Source organism: Pelodiscus sinensis, chromosome 15, assembly GCF_049634645.1.
Source record: "Pelodiscus sinensis isolate JC-2024 chromosome 15, ASM4963464v1, whole genome shotgun sequence".
Classification (NCBI taxonomy): Eukaryota; Metazoa; Chordata; order Testudines; family Trionychidae; genus Pelodiscus; species Pelodiscus sinensis.
Window position 1 is genome coordinate 37,022,509 of NC_134725.1, and position 23,621 is coordinate 37,046,129.

The 23,621-nt window shown below is 46.3% G+C and overlaps 1 protein-coding gene across 13 annotated transcripts in view; it reads left to right on the forward strand.

The window, feature by feature from the left end:
* ACACB (acetyl-CoA carboxylase beta) overlaps nucleotides 1-23,621 on the forward strand; it is a 79,653-nt gene that overhangs the window by 22,635 nt on the left and 33,397 nt on the right. For 11 of the 13 annotated variants that reach the window (XR_012896031.1, XR_012896030.1, XM_075898808.1 and 8 more), the window contains 18 exons: nucleotides 1,787-1,919; nucleotides 3,669-3,807; nucleotides 4,864-4,973; nucleotides 5,757-5,838; nucleotides 6,672-6,770; nucleotides 7,665-7,774; nucleotides 11,497-11,607; nucleotides 12,669-12,878; nucleotides 14,727-14,897; nucleotides 15,481-15,642; nucleotides 15,954-16,117; nucleotides 17,403-17,553; nucleotides 17,671-17,774; nucleotides 19,913-19,994; nucleotides 20,713-20,858; nucleotides 20,986-21,136; nucleotides 21,365-21,499; nucleotides 22,403-22,549. Coding sequence is in view for 11 of the 13 variants with exons in the window: in XM_075898808.1 (XP_075754923.1) it covers nucleotides 1,787-1,919; nucleotides 3,669-3,807; nucleotides 4,864-4,973; nucleotides 5,757-5,838; nucleotides 6,672-6,770; nucleotides 7,665-7,774; nucleotides 11,497-11,607; nucleotides 12,669-12,878; nucleotides 14,727-14,897; nucleotides 15,481-15,642; nucleotides 15,954-16,117; nucleotides 17,403-17,553; nucleotides 17,671-17,774; nucleotides 19,913-19,994; nucleotides 20,713-20,858; nucleotides 20,986-21,136; nucleotides 21,365-21,499; nucleotides 22,403-22,549 (2,407 nt within the window). In the remaining 2 variants the exon portion in view is untranslated. The remainder of the gene's footprint in view (nucleotides 1-1,786; nucleotides 1,920-3,668; nucleotides 3,808-4,863; nucleotides 4,974-5,756; nucleotides 5,839-6,671; nucleotides 6,771-7,664; nucleotides 7,775-11,496; nucleotides 11,608-12,668; nucleotides 12,879-14,726; nucleotides 14,898-15,480; nucleotides 15,643-15,953; nucleotides 16,118-17,402; nucleotides 17,554-17,670; nucleotides 17,775-19,912; nucleotides 19,995-20,712; nucleotides 20,859-20,985; nucleotides 21,137-21,364; nucleotides 21,500-22,402; nucleotides 22,550-23,621) is intronic. The other 2 variants (XM_075898807.1, XM_075898806.1) reach the window with 1 other exon arrangement.

Sequence of the window (23,621 nt, forward strand, 5' to 3'; positions counted from 1 at the left end):
AGCTGACCCCAAGTCCCTTGGCTGCCCCTTTAAAACAGCCAGAAGAGGCAGTTTCAAAGGGGAAGCCGCTGCACAGCTGATTAGGTGTGCGGTGGCTTCCCCTTTGAAACTGTCACCTCAAAGGGGTAGTAGAGCCTGTCATTGTCTCTTTCTCCTTCTCCTTCTCCTCCTCCTTCACCACCGAGGTCATGTTTGTTGTTTGAGAGATCTGTGTTCGCCAACATGTGGAACTTTGGTTCTTCTGCCTGCCTTCGGGTCAAGAATCTACTTTTGGGAAGAGCCAAATCCTAGAAGCGATGCACAGCCTTTGAGACTGGGAATCTGTTTGTTTGCAGGGGAGTACCACTGAGATTCAGGGGGTGGGGTGGAAGTGAAGTTGGCTAATGGGTGAAAAAGGAAACTGCTATCCATGCCCCTCCCTGGTTTGCCTCTCAAAGCTTCTCTCTTCCTCCCCTGATAGGGAAGAGGAACCCCTACGGAAGTGTGTATCCACCCCAGCCTCTGTGTAGGTTCCCTGTAAACTGCTTACTTCCTTCCACCTGCCAGTGCAGGTTCTGTTCTTGTCATTTCCTGCAGAGGTACAGAGTGTGTGGGGTGCAGCATTTGCCTCCACAGATTTGATCTGTAAAACTAATCCTTCAGTCTGTATTGAAGTTATGGAAGGCTCAAATGCCAATGCCTGCCTTGGATGGGAGGGGAGGGATTGGTGGAGGTGGACACGTGATGGGATCTGGAGATGTTTTGCTATGTAACTGTGCTAACTGAACTTCATGCCAAACCAGGCACTGGAAACTGAATGCTTTCCTGCCAGGAAATGACAGTCTCTCAGGGAGTTCAGTTAATTTACAATAGGTTTTGCCTTAACACCCTGTGTGTGTGTTTTAATAAGCCTCTGAAGTTTGGCAAGAGACTTCATCTTGCTGTCGAGTGTTGAGTGGACTGTGCATTTTGTCGCCACAGGGCTCCTCTCATTTCTCTTGTCCCAACTCTCTGCTCATAAGCATTTCCAGAGTCCCATGATGTGTGAATCTTTGTCAGGCAGAAAGCGGGTTAGTATTTGCAATGGCATTATCATTATCCTCATGGTGGCTAGACATGCTCATCACTCACTCACCCTTGTCCATTAACAGACCTGAACATCCCCAGTGACTTTTGGGTGTATGAATATCTATTGTCTGACATGCAAATACCAGGTTGGTTTCCAGTCTCTCTTAGGGCATATATGTAGAGATAGAATGTCTTTCCTAGCAGCACAATTGTCTCTCATCACTGGTTTTGAAATCAGTGACACACAGCCATAGTCTTGGGCACTTGGCATCATTAAAGATTTCCTGTTACTTTGCATAAGAGCAGCCCTGAAGAATTACATTCCTTTTACTTAAGTTTACTACTCCCATGTTTCTCAATGGAATACAAAGCTTTTTCACACCTTATGTATGGTGTAGTGTGCTTTAAATCAGCTGCTGTGTTCTGTCTCAGAAGTGTCTGCATATTAGTAGTGGGTTAAACTATCTTTTATATCCTGTATTTACTTCATTGGGCTAACCGAGGAGTGTTTGTTGCCTTCGAGACTGTTGCGTGGTAGAGAAAAGTATTACCGCCATGGCTTGTTTTTTCATCTGATTAAATTTTAAGCTGTTACATGATGTGCCAAATGCATTCCTGCTTCAAGTCCCAAGCTTACCCTCAAGCTGACTTTTCCATTCTGAACTGTTTGTGTATCGAGATAGCAGCAGACTTGCTCTGATGAGTGTCTTTATGTCATTTGTTTTTGTACATGATTCAGGCCAAGCATGTCAGGGCTTCATCTTATCAAGAGAGGCCGAGAGCACAAGAAACTGGATCTCCACAGGGACTTCACTGTCGCCTCACCTGCCGAATTTGTGACTCGTTTTGGGGGGAACCACATTATTGAAAAGGTACCTTGCCCTTAGCCAAGCTCAGTGAATTCTTGTAAGGACATTTAGATTCCTAGCTCTCTTTGCAGTTGGGATGCTGTTTCTTGAACAGCTCTTATGATCTGTATACTCCTGGCATGGAAGTTTCTAGGATACTGGGGGAGGTCTAGGTTGGACATTAGGAAAAACTGTTTCGCTAGGAGGATGGTGAAGCACTGGAATAGGTTCACTAGGGATGGGGTGGAATATCCATCCCTAGAGGTTTTAAGTCCCAGCTTGAAAAAGCCCTGGCTGGGATGATTGAGTTGCGATTGGTCCAGCTTTGGGCTGGGAGCCGGACTCAGTGACTCCTGAGGTCTCTTCCTGCCCTAGGAGTCTATGATTGCATGATTAAATATTAACATAGGCAAATTATGTCAAAGCATCAAAATAGACTCTACAAATACAAAACTCACTGGAACCCTAGAGTCCTCTCCTATACTATGTTCCCTCTAATTTTTAATATCCATGTGCAGAATGAATTGTGTTGTGTACCAAGGCATGTGCAAATGTGCACCACCTATAGAAACACACTGTCATCTTGGCACTCTACTAATCAGCTGGGTGACTGCCCAAGTGCTCAGCTTACAGGGGACACTGCTGCTATATACAGCTTTTTTTGTTTACTTGTTCCTTAGGTACCTGTGCAAATCCACTACTTCTCTCTACGTCTCCTCCTCCCTACTGTTTGCCTGAAGGTTCCATCCTTTTTCCTTCTCATTGTAAACCTCAACTCTTGATTTCCTATGTTGCTTCCACAGCCTGTCTAGAAGGTGCTACATGTAGAAACTAGTTAGTGCTGTACTCTGTCGCAAGAAAAAGGGCTTCTGTAGAACTATGTGAAGTATTTTAGTCCTTCCCATGCCCCAGAGCTGGGCAATGCCTTTTGCTTGGTTTGCATCAGCCAAGTTGCTTTAAGTCAAAATTATTTCCCATCTTCCCAGAAGTAAAGCTTTTTGGCTAAAATTCAACATTATGAAGATTGGCCACCATGTCATGTTGGTTTGAAACTCTGATTTAATCTCAATGTTAGCATTTGTAGGCAGTCTGTTCTTGAATTGGTTTTGTTTAGTGGGAACAGAGATTGCAAATATTTGTCATGTGGTTGAGGGATCCTCTATGTTTCAGAGTGTTTATGAAGTATTGCAGACATTAGGCCAAATTCTGATTTTTTGTTGTTGTTGTTGTTGTTGTTGTGCCCAGAATAAATCCTCAATAACTACTTTGACTTCAGAGGTATAACCAAAAGCAAAATTTGACCTTGTATCTCAACTTTCTCTCATTTGTGTAGAAACAGTATTAGCCTAATGCTTCCTTTATCTGGAGACTTCCTGCAAAAGTTCATTTCTTGGAAGGGAGCAATTGTGAGTTGTCTAGACTGCTATACAATATCTGTCTCTGAGTTCTGATAGTCTGCTGTCCTTCCATGCATGGAACACCCATGTTAATACTACTGGTTATGTAATAATCAACTTAGAGGTTACTGTGTAACTCCTTCCCAGTGATTTAAAGTCTACAATTTTGGTGTCTTGTAAAATTTTAAATAAAATACTAGGCTTTTTACAGCTCCCATATCTGAACATCAGGGCCAGATCCTGCAAGGTGCTGTGTGCCTTTGTCATACCTTTCAGGTGAAATGAAAGGTATGTCTGCCTTTTGACACTTTGAGCCCTCTCAGATCCAGCCATTTGCCTCTGACCCCTGTGTTTTTTTTCTTCCTCTTGCTTGCAGGTTCTGATTGCAAACAATGGCATTGCTGCTGTGAAGTGTATGCGCTCCATCCGCAGGTGGGCCTATGAAATGTTCAGAAATGAGCGAGCCATTCGGTTTGTGGTCATGGTCACACCTGAAGATCTTAAAGCAAATGCTGGTAAGTGCTAAAGCTGAATCCATAAAATCTAACCGACATTGACATTGATGTCCCCTCTTTCTCTGTGGTGCCTATTGCAAACATCTCCTCTGCACAGCTGTCTGTCCTGTCCTCAGTGTTGTCTGAGACGTTACCTATTGACTGATTTGAATCAGAGACAATTCTGCACTAACACAAGCAGCAATGGGCTTAAACTGCAGCAAGGGAGATTTAGGCTGGACAGTAGGAAAAACTTCCTAACTGTCAGGGTGGTTAAGCAATGGAATAAGTTACCTGTCACGAACCAGGACCTCTGTCAGTGTTTACAGCAAGACTTTCTTCTTTGCATGGACTACAGTGGGGTGGGCAGTAATTTTTTGGGGGGGGAGGAGGGCACTTAATGAATTTTGGTGCATTGCCATGGGTCACCTCCACAGAAACCCTCTCTCCAGAAGAGCCAGAGCCTGGGACTAGCCTCCGCCCAGAGCTGTCTGGAGCTGGAGGCTTTGAATTAAAAACACTGCAAAGAACTTACAGCTCCCAGCCTCACCACTACCACGCTGCCTGGCAGCCGGCCGGGGTTGCTGCAGCTAATTAAAAGGGTGCTCAGTTCTGGCCCTGCCAGGGGTAGCATCTTAAGCAGAAGCCATTTAATCAGGATCCTGCTGCCTGAGCTACTGCCTGGAAATTTGGTGGCACCGGCAGCAGGCTATGAATAAAAAGTGGCCAGACGCAGTCCCTGTGCAGGATCAAAGTGTTAGGCAGGTCAGATCTGGCCCTTGGGCTGCATTTTGCCCAGCCCTGGTTTATAGGATCAGACCCGCTAATAGATTTAGCCTCTTCTCCCACATCCCCTCCTCCTGTCTCCTTAGGAGGTCTAGAATTGTGGTTGCTTTCCAATCTACAGTGATGTGTGTCGCTTGTCATGGCTGCAGTTCCTGTGGGGGGGAGAGGGAAGAGCAGCATTAATAGGAGGTGAAGTTTTTCAACTCCGGTACAGTAAGTTTGCTGTACAGTCTTGATGCCTTCCCATCCGCCTGCTACTCTCATCTACCATCAATGGGCTTTCTCTTGCAGAGTACATCAAAATGGCTGACCATTACGTGCCCGTCCCTGGAGGAGCCAACAACAACAACTATGCAAACGTAGAGCTGATTGTGGATATTTCCAAGAGGGTTCCAGTGCAGGTACAAACAGTACACTGTGATTTTGTCTTTGTGGGCTCGGGATAACTTCATAGCTCAGAAGCCAAACCTGAAGCTCAGAAATCATCCTGGGCATGTTTGATGATCTGGAAATGGGTCCTGGCATTAGTCAGGTAATTCTGAGGGGACATCCAGGAATTTTAGGGCCTGCCAGTGCCTGTGCGCATCGATGGAAAGATTCCGGTTGGTTTCAGTGGACAAGGAGAGAATGGGAATGTTGTCTTCAGAGCTGGGGCTCTGGCTCCTGACTGAAAGGTGATTATTTGCAGTGCCCAACATTGTTGCAGTGGAGTGGGTTGCATGGTGAAGTTTCAAACAGAAATGGCTCTGAAACTATTATCCCTATCCTCTCTCTGTCCCACACCATGACCGTCAAAGGCTGGAGGGTCTGGTATCTTATTGTGTGCCGTCAGGGCTGTTCTTTAGGGGGAGGTGCCACCATGCTGAGTAGGCCCTCTGTTTAGTATCCTAGGGCTCTGTCCTTTGAGGATCTAAGAGCAAAGGTGCCCACAGATCATTACCTCCATGACAGGACTGAGTCGGGGGTGCCCCTTCAGGAAATGGCTTTCCGACCACTTATGCCTTTAATCGCATGGGTTACTCTTGGAAGAGAGCACGTGGAGTGTAGAGAGAGGCTCTAGCTGTTGCTAGGACTAAGGTGCTGTTGACTTGAGCCTGGGCAGCGCAGGATGCTGTGACCAACCGACAGGAGGTTGCCTGTGCAGCTAGCACTCCCTCACAGATACTGCCTTTCTTTCATCACAGGCCGTGTGGGCTGGCTGGGGCCATGCTTCTGAAAACCCAAAGCTTCCGGAGCTGCTGCACAAACATGGGGTGGCTTTCCTAGGTAGGGTTCTTGCTTATTTCCCTCAATGCAGTCCTCTTCTTAAACCAACAAAACCTACCACTGTCCAAGGGAGTCACCTACACTGCATTGGCTTCCTTGACTTCTCATGGGCACTGCTATGTCTGGGTGTGGTGTTTGTGTGTATTGGTCCCGCATTAGGGATGTAAAAGAACAATTAATCAAACATATAACTGGTTAGCCAGTTATGTTAGGTTAACCTAATGTTTAATCTGTTAACTGACCAAGTGAGAGTTTGGGCAGGGGACCATTGTAGCCGAGCTGGAGCAGCCTACAGTACCCAGGACTGCACCCCTGCACTGGCTCTAAGGCTGGGATGGCCACCCCCAGCAGGCTCCCAGCTCTGGGGCTGGTGCACCCCAGCAATCTGCTGGGGGGCAGGGTGCTCCCTGGCACTGGTTTACCAGTTACTCATTCCCATCCCATAAGTCTTCTAATGTAGGGCTTCTCAAATCAGGGTTCACAGAGACCAGTGTTCTGTGGAATTTTTTTCCATCTGTGCAGAATAAACTTTGGTATGTGCACTGAGACTAGTGGAGTACACATTTGCATATGAAACACATGCTGCTGGCTGTGGGCACTCTGCTAATCAGCTGGGTGGCCTTTGAGTCTGTCCTGGGTGGCTGCCCAAGTGCTCAGCGTACAAGGTACACTTTGGAGACTCCCCAATAACGTTCCTAGGAGTGGGTCCTTTTACTCAGTTGTTTGATGTGGGTGGGAGGTGGGTTTCTGTGCCTCTTTGAAAAAAGGTTTCATTGCGTCAGTGAGTGAGAGGCACTAACCTCTTCATGTTTTTGTTTTCTGCTGGCTTTAAGGTCCTCCCAGTAAAGCCATGTGGGCTTTGGGAGATAAAGTGGCCTCCACCATTGTGGCCCAGACTATCCAGATCCCCACATTGCCCTGGAGCGGAAGTGGTAAGAGAGCTTTCTACATGAGAGAAGCTAAGATCACACAAAACTTGTGTGTCATTTATTTGGGCATTTTTTTTCTCATTTTGTATCTGTCAGACTCCTTACAGAAGGGAAAAAATGGGGAAACTGAGCCAGGGGTCAGATCTTGAGTGGGGTGTTGCCCTTCTCTACCCATTCGCATTTACGTGCTCACTTTTCCCTGCTAGGAACAGCCACTCCACCATTAAACCATCAACTGTAGTTGCTGTAAAAAAACAAAGTTTTGCTGCTTTCCTTTCTCTCTTTCTTTGTCTTGATGCATCTCTTCTTCCTTGGGCCTTGACTTTTTGCTGTTACCCTCATCAGTAATTTTTTTATCCAGTTCTTTCTCTCCCCCCCCTCCCCCATTTATAACCTTCTTCTCTTCTGCAGTAGCCATTCTCCCCTTATTGTACTGACCGTCTCTGTTTTCTGCCTTCCCTGCTCTCTGTCGTTCCTTTCCACTTCTGTTGTCTCTTGGCTGCATTTCAGCTTTCTAGAGATGGGTCCTCGAGCCTGGTTCCTGGTCACTCTTCTAGGATGGGCCAGCAGGCAGCAGAGAGAATTGACAGGTGTTTCCGCCCATATGTTAGCGACGCTGTGATCTCTGCATGTTTGTTCTCTAGCTCAGGGCTACTCTCCCATGTAACAGGGCTTTGGGGAATCCAGCTGGACCCTGCTGACTCAGTCCTGGTTGCTCTCCAGAAAAACTGTGCACCTCAGCTTGCTTTCCCATGTGACTGATAGTAGAAAGATAACTGTAGTAGTTCCTATGGCTGGGCGGCTGCTGAGAAAGCTTCAGTTACTTGCCAAATGCAGCCATTTGCTATAGATCTCTGAGGCATGAAGGCATTCTGAGGTCAGTGTTTCATTCCGTAGGTCTTGTGGCAGAATGGACAAAGGAGGATTGTGAGCAGCAGCGAACAATCAGTGTCTCCCTAGAGACTTATGCACGAGGCTGTGTAAAGGACGTGGATGAAGGTCTGGAGGTAAAGGTCCTAACCCAACAGCAGCTCCGTTCATTTTTGTTGAAATTGCAAATGGGGACTCCTTAGTGGGTGCATTTTGAGTGGTATCCCAAGGAGATCACTTCTTGTCCCCTCTGCTATTTAACATTGTTATCAATGATCTAGAAGAGAAAACAATCATCCCTGCTAAAGCTTGCAGCTGATGCACAGTCTGGGATAGTGATAAATAGTTAAGAGGGTAGGTTACTGATTCTGAGTGATCTGGTGGCTTCATGAACTGGGAGCAAGTAAACAAAATTAATTATAATATGGCTATGTGTATATGTATACCTCTGAGAACAAAGAATGCAGGACCTGCTCACAGTTTGGGAGATGCTATTCTGAGAAGCAGGGATTTGGAACAAGTGTTGGGGCAGGAGTGTATAATCAACTGAATGTGAGCTCCCGGTGTGACACTGGCCAAACAAAAGGTCTCTACTCCTACTCAAGGTTCTTCTATATCTGTATTTGTTACTGGTGTGACTGCTGCTGGAATACAGTGTCCACCCTCTGCGGAAAAAAGGGATAAAGAAAAGGACAGATAATATCTTATCGCCTCCATATAAAACCTTGTATCAGAGAGGTAGCCGTGTTAGTCTGAATCTGCAAAAGCGACGAGGAGTCCTGTGGCACCTTATAGACTAACTGAAGTGTAGGAGCATAAGTGTTGGAAATAAGCCAGGACACTCTGGATGCAGGTGAAAACAAGCGGAGGATTTATTATACATCAGCTGATGGAGTGACACGCAGGGGTTACCCTGGTGAACACTGGTTAATTAACACTATACAATAGGTTATATAGTTAGCAGGTGGACGGAGGAAAAATGATTTGATAGGTCTAGCAGCAAGACGAAATGAGCACATAAGCCAATAGAACTACTAAAGATTACATAATATCTCTGCCCATTGCAAAGTAACAGCTCATTAATTAATATACAGGTGGTTATTGTTTAAATGCCAAAACATGTCAGCAAAACAGTAATAACATTTTAGTCTGCATAGATGATGATGTTGCTATAGCAGGTGGGTATGGCCTTGAGTTGGTGCAGCACTTGGTTCTCAGGCTTATTATCTAGGAGTGAAGCAAGACAGTTTAAGCAAATTTTATGAATGTTATCTTAAGCAAAATGTGTTACGTTACCAACTGAGACCCTGTTCGAGTGTTTTAGAACGTGGTTGCTATGGTGCCCAGGGTCGTTCCACTGTCTGCAGCTCTTATCCTGACTGTGGTGTTCCCAGGCCTTAATCCTAGAATGGAGTTATGCTGTTTAGAGGCCTACTAGCACATTTAGGGCTGCCTCAGTTTACCCTACAATAAGCTTTCGTGGGTAAAGACCCACTTCGTCAGATGCATGACATAAAACCTTGGTAGGTCCACATCTTGAATACTGCATACAGATGTGGTCATCTTATCTCAAAAAAGATAACTTGGCATTAGAAAAAGTTCAGAGAAGGGCAACCAAAATGATTAGGTGCTTGAAAGGGGTCCCATGTGAAGAGAGATTAAAAAGACTAGGACTTTTCATCTTAGAAAAGAGGAGCCTAAGGGGGGGGATAGAATAGAGGTCTATACAGTCATGACTGGTGTGGAAGAAGTGAAATCAGGAAAAGTTATTTACTTCTTCATATATTAGGGGTCACCAGATTAAATAAATAAGTGATCGGTTTAAAACAAACAAAACAAAGTTTTTCTACATGCAGCGCACAGTCAACTTGTGGAACTCCTTGCCAGAGGATGTGGTGAAGACTAGGACTTAACAGGGTTCAAAAAAGAGCTACATAAGTTCATGGGGATTAGGTCCGTCAATGGCTATTAGCCAGGATGGGTAGAAATGGTGTCCCTAGTCTCTGTTTTTCTGGAAATGGATGACACGGAGGGGATCATGAAGATTACCTGCTGTGTTCCCTCCCTCCAGGGCATCTGGCATTGGCCACTGTCAGCAGATAGGATACTGGGCTAGGCGGATCTTTAGTCTGACCCAGTATGGCTGTTCTTATGTAAAGGATGTGTATAGTTTGGAAATAAGAATAATTAAAAGATGCGTGATAGACTTAAAGAGCTTAGTCTCTTTAACTTAATAAAAGAGAGGATCCTGGTGTGACATGATCAGTCTATAAGTAATGACATGCCTACTAGGGATATAAGCGTCTAGTGAACTATCTGATAAGCAAATGCTTATCAGGTAGTTGAGTAGGAACTTGACTAGTTGCTTTCTTTCCCCCAAGGGGAAGAGCAGCAGCCAGTGCTGGGCGGGGGCTTGCTTTGCTGGTCCCCACTAGCACTGTCTCTGCAGGGGAGGCGGGGGGGCAGTGGGGAAACCGCGTGAGTGGAGACTGAAACAGTCCCACTTGCACTGGTCCAGCTGCTGCTCCTCTCCCTTTGAAATGTACAGGAACTGTGGGTGGCTTTTGCACATTTCAAAGGGAGAGACCCAGCTGTTCTGCTGCCTCTCTGCCTTTGAGATTTACAAGGGGCATGGGCATTTAGTAATGGGCTCTGCAGTCCAGTGTAACTCGAGTCAGTGGCTGGGAGTTGACGGTAGACAAATTCAGACTGGAAAATAAGGGGCAAATTTTAATGGTGAGCGAACCATCAGAACAATGTACCCAGGGTCATGGTGGAGTCTCTGCCATTGACCATTTTAAAATCCAGACTGCCCATTTTTCTAAACACGATGCCATAGAACTTACTTTGGGGGAGTTCTACAGGTGGTTGGTACTGGAGGTCAGACTAGATTGGGGTGGGCACATTTTTGGCTTGGGGGCCACATCAGGGCAGAGAAACTGTATGGCAGGACATGGATGTAGGCAGTAGTGAAAGTACCTTAAAAGTTCTTAGAAGTACTATCCTATTTCCACCCAGGTCCCTGCCAGCTCTTTAAATAGCTCCTTGCTGGCTTTTGCTGCAGCTCAGCCAGCTTTTGCTAGAGCTGCGCGCCCACTTACTTTCACCTCTGGATGTAGGGTTGGGGCAGGGGTTTGGGTGTGGGAGGTGTTGGGGCGCAGGCTTTGGCTGGATGCCACTTATCTTGGATATATCCCATTTGGTGGTGAACAGGGCTGGCGGTGACATGGGAGGCAGGTGGCTCTGAATGCTGCCCTCACCTGCAGTCATTGCTTCCAGCGGCCATGGTTCCCAGTTAACAGCCAATGGGAGCTGTGAGGACAATGGCAATGGGAGCCATTGCGGGGAGTTGCTGGCTGCTTCTGGGAGTGGCATGGGGGGCTGTGTGTGAGCCTACCCTTGCCCACTTGTGCTGCCGACCTGGTACTCCTAAGGGCCAGATTAAAAGCCCTGATGGGCCAGATGCAGCCCACAGGCCATAGTTTACCCCTCCCCCCCCCCCCCCAACTCCCAGCCTAGGTCACACAGGGCCCTTTTGCCCTTGGAATCTATTCATCTCTTCCTTATTTGGATTCCTAATAGTAATAGAAAGGGGCCTGTGCAGAGCGCTTTCTCCCCACCACATGTCACAGAGATAAACAAATGTCAGCAGTGACTTGCACACTCTGTTAAATTGAGAGGGATTTGGTGAATGCACCTGCGTCTATGGTGTTCACACTGGACAAATTGAACCCCAGCGTGATGGGGTCCCGACGCTGTGGGCCACGATTTGAGCTGTGCTCATTTGCTCTGGGGCTGCATTTGCCCCAGAAACATCTACAGTGTTCCCTTCAGCTTCCTAGCCCTTTTCCTCCTTCAGGTGGCTGAGAGGATTGGCTACCCCGTGATGATAAAAGCTTCGGAGGGCAGTGGTGGCAAAGGAATCCGGAAGGCAGAGACTGGTGAGGAATTCACTGGCTGCTTCAGACAGGTGAGAGACTGGGAGGAGAGTTTTTACCCCATGTCCCACTTCTCTAAATTTGTCCCCTCAGACAAGTAAGAGGCTCTAAGGAAGATGCCTCTCCATCCTTCCCCATTCAAAAATAGACCTTTCACAAGTGATGCACAGGAGGGGTCATAGGGATGATGAACCCCAAACGCCATGGACAGGAGGGGCAAAGGTCCAGCCAGTAGCATGCAGCAGGACTAGCAGGAGAGTCTGGTGTCTGCAACAGGGTTACCGTCCCGCCCTCTACTCACCAGCAGAGGAAGAGGAGCAATGCAGCCCTAGCTTGCTCCACTCTCCCAGTTGCCTTGCTTGGGGGAGGAGGCAGGACCACCCCCGCACTTGCCTACAGGAAGCAGAACAATGGGTCTGGGAGCACAGGCTCCACTTCCCCTGCTGCTGCAGGTGAGGTGGTGGTGGGGGAATTCCTGCTGCCAGTACCACCCCCCCCTCTCTTCCTTCACCTCACTAATTCCCCTGGCTGCTGCCATTGGGGAAGAGGCGGGGTGAGAGTGGAGCAAGGTGGGGAAGGGGTGAAACAGGAGTGTGGAGATGTGAGCCTGGAGTAAGAGGGGATTTTCCTGGCCCTTCCCTGGGCTAGAGGATGTGTCATGTGTCTGGTGGCCCCACTGGTTCTCCCACATACTAACCCCTGCTCTCTTTTTAACTTCCCCACAGAGCTGTGAGATGGGCCTTCTCCTCCCTTCAAATCCTGCCTTTTTAAAAAAAAATTCTCTTTAAAAGTGTATTTAGCAGAAGAGCATGCATTTCCTGGTGTTCCCCTGAGTCCTTTTACTGGCATATTTGAGGGAAGGGTTATCAGTTCAAATGCACATTATATTTAAAAAAAAAAAGTAAAACGTGTAATACATTGGGTCAGGAACATGAGAGATTTATAGTGGTGCCGAGGTCTGGTGCCAGCCCTCTGCCTAGTGGTGAATTTCTCCCAGAGGGGATGGATTTACCCATATCCTTGATTTCAGGGAGACACATGATTGGATTTACCATGTGAATGCATTTCTGATGCTCTTCTCCTGCCCTCTCAGGTGCAGAGCGAAGCCCCAGGATCCCCTATCTTTGTGATGAAATTAGCCCAGCACGCCCGGCACGTGGAGGTGCAGGTGCTTGCTGATCAGTACGGGGATGCCATTTCATTGTTCGGCCGCGACTGCTCCATACAGCGCAGGCATCAGAAAATAATTGAAGAGGCACCGGTGACGGTAGCAGCTCCCTCTGTGTTTGACTTTATGGAGAAGGTAGGTTATTCTACATCTGGCCTGTGGGATAGGTGGAGGTAATGCTGACAGAGGGGATGTTAGAGAAAAGGAGCATTTTAGCTGCTGCTTTTATTGTATGTATTATAGTAGTGCCTAGGAAGGCTGAGCAAAAGGTCAGGGCCGCTTTGTGCAGGGCGCTGTACAGACAAATGACAGAACAGACAATGCCAGCCAGTGGGAGCTTTCACTCTCAGTATAAGTGGAAAATTCTTCTCCTCCTCACCCCCAGGATGAACTGATGTTTGTGCGCAGCCCTCACATTGTAGCCAAATGCTTAAATGCACAAACCCAGGAGGTTGCTTTATTAGCCGAACCGTAATGAGGCATTTTAGTTCCTAGGGTAAGCAAATATATTTGCACCCTCCTACCATTTTTTTGTCATTTTTCCATACAGCAATGAATTTTGTGGTTGTGTTCGCCCCGCCCCCTCCACTACCATCATCACCATCAGAGGCGGGGTGGCCCGTTGAAGTGAGTTGGGGGTGGAAGTGGAGTTCTTTCCCTGAGACCTGTAGGACTTCACGTGTCCCCGCTGTTTCTGCCTGCTCAGCTTTGCAACCCAGGCTGCTGCCTCAGCCTAGCCTGCCTTGGTGATAGCCTTGCTCCTGAGCGTCAAGCAAGCTAAGCTATCCCTGTTGCAGTCCCCTCAAGCAGGGTGTGATGAATTGGATCACAGAAATCCCCTTGGGGCTGACCCTCGCTGTGCTGATCCAACCACTGATGCCTGCCAGCCTGCCTGCTGGGACTCCCTACTACCCTGTCCTGTTAGGCCAGAAGCTCTGGTCTCCCCTCCCCCCCTCTCCCCCCCAGCCAAGGCAGAGTTGGAGTTACTGCCCCCTGCAGAGCCACACAGACACTGAACAAACTTGGCTCTGGGAGGGTTCAGCACTGTGACACAGGGATTCTCAGTGTGGGAGCCAGGATCACCCTCCCTCTTTTAGAGTCGTAAATCTTTTGTTGTAGCATGGGGCTGTGGAATGTAATCATGGTGGATCAGCTCTGAATGAAAGGGTCTGGCCCTTAATGAGGAGCCTGTTCCTTACTTCACAAGCCTCTGGGACCTCTCACCTGGTGGAAGTGATTTTTTTGGTGTCTGCCATCACCTTTCTGCAGTACCCTTTTTGTTTGAGCAACTAAGGGCCACAGGTCTCCATTGTACTGGGTGCTGCACCCACACAGAAACATAAACAAATGGCCCCTATAAAGAGTCACTCAGTCACCTGAGCTGTTGGTAAGGGTGGGGGCTGTTTGTTTTAACTAACATTTTTACCTATGACTTTGATTTTCTGCTTGGACATTTTTCTAGCTCTCACTGTTCACCTGTAGTTTGGCAGTCCTGTTACCTCTGCCACATTAAGCACAATGGCAAGCGGAACTTCTAAAGTCTTGGTACTTGCAAATGGGACATGGCTTAACTAACAAGGTGGTGGCTTTTATTCCTCAGTCCCTAGGTTGCTCTCCATGGCTCTGTCCCATCTCCTGATGACTTTTGTGGCTTCCATCTTTCTGTGGTGCATTGTGCAGCTCTCATTTACCTGGTGCATGCTGCAGCTGTGTAACTTAATGGAACACAATCAGAAATTGCTTTACAGCATTAATGTAAAAATTGATTCTCCCTATTGGCTTATGCTATTGTTTTTTCTCTTCGTTTGCATGGTTTTGGCATTTGTCTTTTGCCCAATTTGATGTGCTGCCCTGGAAATATTGCACAAGGGACATGTTGGAAACATGCACGGAACAGAATCTAAGCATCAGGCAAAGCACCTGTGCTTGTGGACTAGCAGGAACGAGCCTCACAAAAGCCACATCTGTCTGTTGTGTTTTCAGAGCGCAGTACGCCTGGCGAAGATGGTGGGTTATGTGAGTGCAGGCACAGTTGAATACCTCTATAGTGAAGATGGAGGCTTCCACTTTCTGGAGTTAAATCCCCGCCTGCAAGTAGAACATCCTTGCACAGAAATGATTGCTGATGTGAACTTACCAGCTGCTCAGCTCCAGGTATGTGATATTTGACAGACTATTTCCCTCTCCTCTCCTTCCCCCTCTCCCCCCACACAGATGCATTTCTTTAAGCTGTTGCAGCACACAAACGATTCTGAGGTGCTTATTGGTTTGAGCCATCTGCTGTGTGTGAGGATTGGTGCCTGTTAAAGGTGCTGGATCGACAGGCAGGAAGAGAGAAGTGAGAGAAGTTTGTTATCTCTCTCTCTCCCCCCCCCCCAATCCACAGGGGAGCAAGTCCTTGCATGATTTCCCACTCCCAACCGGCAGCAGCCATCCCCAGCAGCGAGATGGGCCATCACATGTGGTCTCCATGCCCCATCAGTCCCAAGCACCTCAAAAATACACTCCCAAGGTGACCACTTGGGTTGGCTGAGCTTAAGCTTACTCTAAAGAGGGTTCTGCACAGCCAGCACATGGCTGCCTGGTTTGGTTCCCTCAGAAGGGGTGGGATGTAAGCTAGTGACCTAGAGAGTAAAAAGCTTCTTTTCCCATTGATTGTCTCTGTGTGTGATGCTGCAGCCTCAGTCCAAAGCTAATTTAGACCATTGTGTCTCTCCTTCCCTCCTCCCCCCCGCAGATTGCAATGGGAGTCCCCTTGCACAGAATCAAAGACATCCGAGTGCTATATGGAGAGTCGCCGTGGGGCGATACGCCCATCTGCTTTGAGAGCCCTGCAAATGCCCCAGTGCCCAGAGGCCATGTCATTGCTGCCAGAGTCACCAGTGAAAATCCTGATGAGGTAAGTAAACAGAATCCTGTTTAGAAAGCTCCTGCTCCAGACAAGCAGATTTTAAAAGTTACAGGGAGCAGGCCACGGCCTTGTTTTGCGGAAGATCTGAACTCTGACCAGTCTATTGATAAATGATCAAAATATTGGGAGCTGTTCCCAGATGAGCTATGTGGTGTTAATGAACTCCACAGGCATATTTATGTAATAGCTGCTATTTGCATTGGAATTCCTCTTTATTGACTTGTGCCATTTTTGTTTTCATTGTAACTTCTTTGTCTTTTTTTGGTTTTGTTTTTTTCTAATTTAACACTGACTCTTAGGGGTTCAAGCCAAGCTCGGGGACGGTGCAGGAGCTGAATTTCCGTAGCAGCAAGAACGTCTGGGGTTATTTCAGTGTGGCAGCTGCTGGCGGTTTGCACGAATTTGCTGATTCACAGTTTGGACACTGTTTCTCCTGGGGAGAGAACCGGGAAGAGGCTATCTCGTCAGTATTGTCCTCCCAATACTATTAACAATCAGCTCTAGAGCCATTGTAGAGTGGAGGGACTCTAGAGCCACTGAATGTTGATGGTTTTAGATATAAAAATATGTGATTTGAAAGAGGCAATTGTCCTCTTCAGCATTTCTGAGCAGTTTAGCTCTGAACTTTTGACATTAGTTCCTACAGGGGGATATGGAGACTGTTCAGACTAAACTGAAATATTCAGAAACTTGTGATTTAGCCCTATTTAAGCTAAAAACATTTAATGATTAGCTTTAGATATTGTTCTTAAGGGTTCTGATCATGTGCTTTTCTGAATCAGGGCCTCTCAGAACTACTCTGTTACCTTTCAAAGTAAACTTCTTCCTAGCAAGCCAAAAAAACCTACCTTCTCTAGAAGGTGAACATGCAGAGATGGCAGATTTTTTTTTTTTATTAATAAAGGCTGTCTCACAGCATGTTAGTTTAGGCTGTCTTTCTTCAGAGTTAAAGAAACACTTTGTGTCTAGATTTTTATGAAGTTGCCTGTTGTCCATGGTGTCTGAGAGCTCACATCCAGCAGAGCAATTCAACTTTGGAAATCCTGGGGGCCATAGTGATACAGCACACGCCGAGGGCCACAACTTAAGTGTGGTTGCATATACATTTGCAAATATATGCAAATAGCTTCTTTCACACTGATGGGCATAGATACAAAGATTAAGGCAAGACTATGCAACATGCAGGCCCTATTTAAGTCAGTTCTGCTGATATTAATAAAATGCAATAGTTACCCGATTTCCACCCATATGATAGCACTTTGAATGAGCAATGACAGTCAGGAATTTAACTACTAAAACGCATAGCCACATAAATCATTATATTGACTCTCAGTTGTGGAGTGTGTTCCCAGTGGAGGCCATGTTCAAAGGATCCCAGTTGTGGGCCGCATGTTGAGCCCCATGTAAACCCAAACTGCACCGCGGGCCTCAAACAGGCTGCATGTGGCCCATGGGCTGCATGTTGAGTAGCCCTGATATACAGCATTCTCGGACAACTAAATTCTGTGTAGCTTGCTGTATCTCTTGGCTGCTAAGAGCTTACTTGTTCAGTAATAAACATCCAGTCTTAAAAACGTGGCATATGCGTTGGTATATTTTGCGAGGAAAAGTTTATCATCTGCTCTTGCACTTTATTGGATTATTGGATACATCAGATTTTGGGTCTTTCATACTTTGTATGATTGTAAATGAACAGGTGGGGGGGGGCAGGGATCATGCAGGATTAAAAGAGGAACTTTTTTTTTAAGGAATATGGTTGTGGCACTGAAAGAGCTGTCGATCCGTGGGGATTTCAGAACAACAGTCGAGTACCTGATTAAGGTGCTGGAGACAGAGAGCTTTCAGAACAATGAGATAGACACTGGTTGGCTGGACCACCTGATTGCTGAGAGAGTACAGGTAGAAGCTGAGCTCTGACTCTCTTCCCTCTGGCTAAACATCTTCATTCTCACATGGACCTGCTATCTGCAGTAGACTGGAAATGTCTTTTTTTCTCCCCTCTCCCACCCAACCCAGGCCGAGAAGCCGGACACCATGCTGGGCGTGGTTTGCAGTGCTCTGAATGTAGCCGATGCCTTGTTTAGGACTTGTATGACCGACTTCCTGCATTCGCTTGAAAGGTGAAGTGCAAAGTAACTAATTGGGTTAACTGCTAGGAAGTGTGGCCATTTAACCATTGTTATGACCAAATACTGTGAGAGAAGGGACGTTAGGTGCTGTGTTTGAGAAGCAATGACCAAGGTGCCCTACCAGAGCCTAGAAGACCTGATTTTGTTCCCAGCTCTGTCACTAGGTTACTGTGGGCAACTCACTTTCTCTGTCTATGCCTCAGTTTCTCCACCCATCTTTTCTGTTTGGACTGCTGGCTCTCTGAGACAGGGTGTTTCAGACTGCCTCTTACTGTGTTTGCATGTACAGCACCTTGGGCATTTGGGTTCCAGTCTTGGTTAAGAACTGTACCTATTACTGTACTAATGTCTCAGAGGGGTAGTCATGTTAGTCCCTGTAACTAAAAAAAACGTAAATAGCAATGGTCCTGTAGCATCTTAGACTAACCAAAAATATATAGATAGTATCCTTGTTATTGAATGGCATGACTTTGTTTTTCGGTTCTTTTTATCCAGATACTTTTATTTGTGTGTGAGCGTGCGATCCCAGGTTTTCTGGCACTTAAGCTGATTGTCACATACCCATGGGCCAATGGTTTGTGCTTTTGTCTAATGCATGTTCCCGACTAAGCAGAGTGAGACCTAACCAGCTGTTGACTAATTAGCCACGTAGGGAGTTAAAACAAGGCACACAATATTGAATTGTGATTTAAATTGCTGATTTCCATAGTGGGATGTGCAGACAGTGCTCCTATATTCCAGGGCTGGTCAAACTTACTGAGCCTCTAAGCCACATATGACAATCTTCAGATGTTTGAAAGCCTGATTAGATATGAGGGATTCAGCCCTGTCGGGAGGGATGACTCAGGTTCAGTCCTGGAGGAGGTGCCTGTCAGGGCTTCAGTTCCAGTCCAGCTTGAAGCCATGATCCCTGGAAGACATGCCCTGGTAGGCAAGTGTGGTAGGTGGAGAATGGGAGAGGAGTTTCTCAAGTTGCACTTCAACTATAAAAGTGCCACAGTGTAGCTCATAAGCCAGGGTTTGGCCAACCCCAATTATATTCTTTATCTAAGACAGCTACATGGAAGTATGGAAACTGTTTGTTTGACCTTCAGAGTAGGGATGTAAAAAATGCCCAGAATAGTTAACCTGTTAAATGATTTGTTGAACTGATTTACCATCTATTCCAGCCCCGGCTTTCTGCAGCCACCGGTAGCGGGGGTTGCTCTGGTCTGCCGTGGCTGGGGTGTCATGGTTGGCTGGCATGGGGCTGGGGCTCTGGTTAGCTGGCAAGCAGGCCGGTAAGGCATATGACTACTAGTTAATTTTTAAAATCCCTACTTGAGTCTTAATGGGGTCAGCAAAGATGTGATCTTAAAAAAGAAGACCCAAGGGCTTTGTCTTTTGCTTTTGCAACATAGGAAGTCAGGTTAGATTAATTTAATAGTCCTTCTTGGACTTTAAGTAGAGCTTTGAAAATCTGCGGATATCTGCTTTATATTCATGCATATTTACATCTGGGGATGTGGACGCAGATATCTGCACATTATTTTTGTGGATTCAGATACAAATTTTGTATCTGTGCAGGGCTCTAACATCTATTAATACAGTTTTTTATTTTTCTTGTTTTTTGCTTTTTTTATTTTAAGCGTGTCAGATTCATTCTTCACCAGTTTGGTGTGGGACTTGTGGATTTCAGAGATGTGTATTTTTAACTTCCATGCCTTAGTTGAAGGATAGGAGTGTAGAATTACTTCAGTAAAGATTCTGTCTTCCAAGTGCAGATAATGGTAAAAACCAAAGTTTTAATCAGACCGGCTAAAGTCCTTTTCCTTTCTCCAATTGTTGAACATTCACTCTTGTGTTAGTAGCTCTGCCATCATTATCTAGGGGAGATAAAAGCTTAATTTCCCATATGAAATAGCATGTTTTCTCCCTTACCACTCTTAAAACACGTTTTAAAACTAACAGATTGATTTTATACAATAGAAAGTTGGGTTTTGCATCCACTATTTCTCTTCACTGCAAGTCACCTTTAAAAGCTCTCTTCTGTAGCCCAGCGTGGTCTGAACCTCTTCTTTTGACTAGTGCTGATGAATAAGCCATGGCTGAGTTCTCTTGGTGTCTGACATTTTATCTTTGTCTCTTAGGGGTCAAGTTCTGCCAGCGGCTTTCCTGCTGAACATTGTAGAGGTGCAGCTCATTTATGAAGGTGTGAAGTATGTACTCCAGGTAAACAGCATGTTGTGTTTTTTCCAAGCTTGTGGAGACTTTGGCTCATGTAGTCATTACTGCACCAGTATAGACAGATGCTACATGTGCCTTTCACTGGGACGAAGACAAGCCCTTCTGGGTGGGTATTTATCAGCAAGATAATAAAAACATCTCCACTGTCCTCTTTTTAAATGAGTTTTGCTATTTGTTTTTATAGTATGGAGAATTTTTCTGTTTCCTTATGAACTGTTGCTGGAAGTAGTCTAATAAAGCACTGGCTTTTCCCATTCATACTCCCAGTGAGTAGCGCCTTAGATAAGAAAGTGAGTTAACTCATCCTGGGAAAATGGAGGATCAGTTGAAATTAGGTTGAGCTGTAGAACCAGGCTAGTAGCAATTTGAACACTAACCTCCGACTCTGATCTAAATATTTTTCTCAGCGACCACTGTGTGGATAGGCTCCAGTCCCTACCTGACACAGTTTAGGAAGGCAGCAAGCCAGTCCCTGTTATCTTAAATGTTGAGAAACGCTGATCTAAACGACAAGGATGAGCATGGGGAAGTCGCATCCAGATATCACATGAGATCCTGATCCCACTCACTATACAACTCTGCTTCTGGGGTCATCTTGAAGGGCTGATGGCACAGCAGCCTACAACACAAGCCTCATGCCTGTTCTCCAGGAAGATTTTAATGTTTCCTTTTTAAAGCCTCTCCCTTTGCTATTTTCCAACAGGTTGCCCGTCAGTCTCCAACAACATATGTCATTATAATGAATAACAGTCACATCGAGATAGACGTGCACAGGCTGAATGATGGTGGGGTGCTACTTTCTTATGATGGTAACAGTTACACCACGTACATGAAAGAAGAAATTGACTGGTAGGTTAGAGCTCTGACCCATTCTCCCAGCAGCTTTCTTCTTAACTTGGAGACTAGACACAGCAGCAGTTGCTGCAGCTGGCGGCAAATCGGCTGAGCATTAACAGATCTCCCGCTCTCCTTTAAGCTACCGAATCACCATTGGTAATAAAACCTGTGACTTTGAAAAGGAGAAAGATCCGACCGTGCTGAGATCGCCATCTGCTGGGAAACTGCTGAAGTACACTGTGGAGGATGGAAGCCATGTCTTGAAGGGGCACAGTTTTGCGGAGATAGAGGTAACTCTAGGTTAATATGGAGTGTGTTCCTGAGTGGTAAATGGCTTCCAAATCTGTTTGCTTGTTAAAGAGATGCAGATTTATGTTCAGGCATCTCTACAATATTACAAAAGGAAGTCATGTCACTTTTGTGACACTTGCAAAAGAAAGACTGTCTTTGGCTCTTGATGATTTTCATGGATGATTTTCATTTATTACGCTCTGACTGTTCCACCAATCCTCATACAGGTGATGAAAATGATCATGACTCTGGCAGTGGAGGAATCTGGCCATATACACTATATAAAACGGCCAGGAGCATTGTTAGAGTCAGGTTGTGTCATAGCTGGCCTCGAGTTAGATGACCCAACCAAAGTGCACCCCGTGAGTATTGCTTCTGGACACAACCAGGCTAATTACTATTTACTTACATGACTAATCAGAAAAAAGTTTAAAAAAACAACAAATAGTCTAGTCACACCCTGAAGACTAACAAAACATGTATATGGTGTCATGAGCTTTTGCATGGTATGAACTGGGATATCAGATGGCTCCCACGTTATCTTCCTCATCTTAATGACTTAACCAAACAAACAATAAAAGTGCTAATGGTTGTTGATGTCCATGTAGAATCTGGTGTTGGTCATCTTCCTTTCCAAGTGCAAACTAATGGTTCTTATCAGCCTCTTGTAAAGTATTTAATCTTTAAGGTGCTATTAGACTATTCGTTGTTTAAGTTTTTCCAGTTATAGACTAACTCAGCTACCCCTCTGAAGTTTATGACTAATCAGGTCATCCTTGACTTATAAAACTCTCTCACGTACCTCTATCTTAATACATTTGTTCCCTCGGGGTTTTAACACACTTGATGTTTAGCAATGATGTAGAATTTTGGGAATTTAAAGTCTGGCCTTTATATAAATATTCTGTAGGTCCTAGTTAGTCTGTATTTTAAGTATATATGCTTTGGAGGATTAGGGCAGAAAATTGAATTTTGATAATTAAGACTTGATGGGAAATGACCAGAATAAGGAATTCTGACTGGAATTACTCTAATGCCTCTTATTTGGTGACTTACCCGTTGATTCATTCTGGCAACAACCTTCATTGCATTATAATTTAAAGCATGGATGGATGTGGAGCAGTTTCCTGCTCTGCTGTTGTTGTTCAGATGTATTTTTATAAATGGCAGTTTAATTTTAATGAGCTCTACCTTGCCTTTTTTTCTTCTCCACTCCAGTTTTATATTCCCATCTGTTCTTTTTTTCTCCTTACATTCAATTGCAGGCTCAGTTGTATACAGGTAGCCTCCCCATTCGGCAGATGTTGCCAATTGCTGGCCTAAAGCTACACCAGGTCTTTCACAATGTCCTGGAGAATATGATCAATGTCATGAATGGGTACTGCTTGCCAGAGCCATATTTCAGTGCAAAAGTAAGTGCCTTTCTATTCTGGCATCTGCTTCTGATAACATACTCTTGGGGTAACTGATACATTGATGCCAACACACGTTTTTGTTCCCATATAACCTTGTTTCATTTCACTTTTTCTCTCCCATGCATGAAGACCTGGATCTGCTCTCCGATCTAGTTTAACTTGTATTCCTCTTGGAATGAGTCCCCAACCCCGGTAGAGATGTAAACTCATGTTTAGTTGGTTAAATGTTACTGTTTTAACCAGTTAACCAATTAAAAGGGAGGTGGGCGGAGAGGCCACTCCACCCTGGCTGGGATGGAGCAGCCCCCCTGCCCACTCTGGCCCGGCTACAGCAAGCCCCTACCCTCTACAGGCAGAGGCTGATCCAACCCAGCCAGAGTAGCCCCTGTCTGCTGTGGGTCCTGTGGGGCTGGAACAGGCCTCTGCCTGCGGTGGACAGGAGCTGCTCCAACCACACTGATTAACTGGAACCAATAAGCATCACCGTTCACATCCCTACTCCCACCACCACTATAACTGTAGTAACAAAGCACGTATAGACAGTATTTCTTCAGGTGATAATCTTGGGGAAAATGTGTAATACAGGCAGTCCCCAAGTTACACGGATCCGACTTATGTCGGATCTGCAGTTACGAACGGGGTTTGCTGCCCATCTCCCTGGTCTGCTGGAGACCAGCAGACCAGGGAGACGGGAAGCAAAGCCTCTGAGGACGCCGGCAGCGGGACAGCTGTGGCGCATCTGGAGACCAGCAGACCAGGGAGACGGGGAGCAAAGCCGGGGAGCACGCGGGCAGCGGACAGCCCAGACGCGCCGTGGCTGTCCCGCTGCCAGTGTCCTCAGAGGCTTTGCTCCGCTTTGCTCCCCATCTCCCTGGTCTGCTGGTCTCCAGCAGACCAGGGAGACGTGGAGCAAAGCCGCGGAGGACCCGGGCGGCGGGACCGCGGTGCGTCTCGGTCCCCCGCCCGCATCTCTCTGGTCTGCTGGGGGGGGGAGGGGCACAGCTAGTACGCCTCCCCCCCAGCAGTCCAGGCTTTTCTCCGGACGCCTGTGGTAGAGCAGCTGGGACGC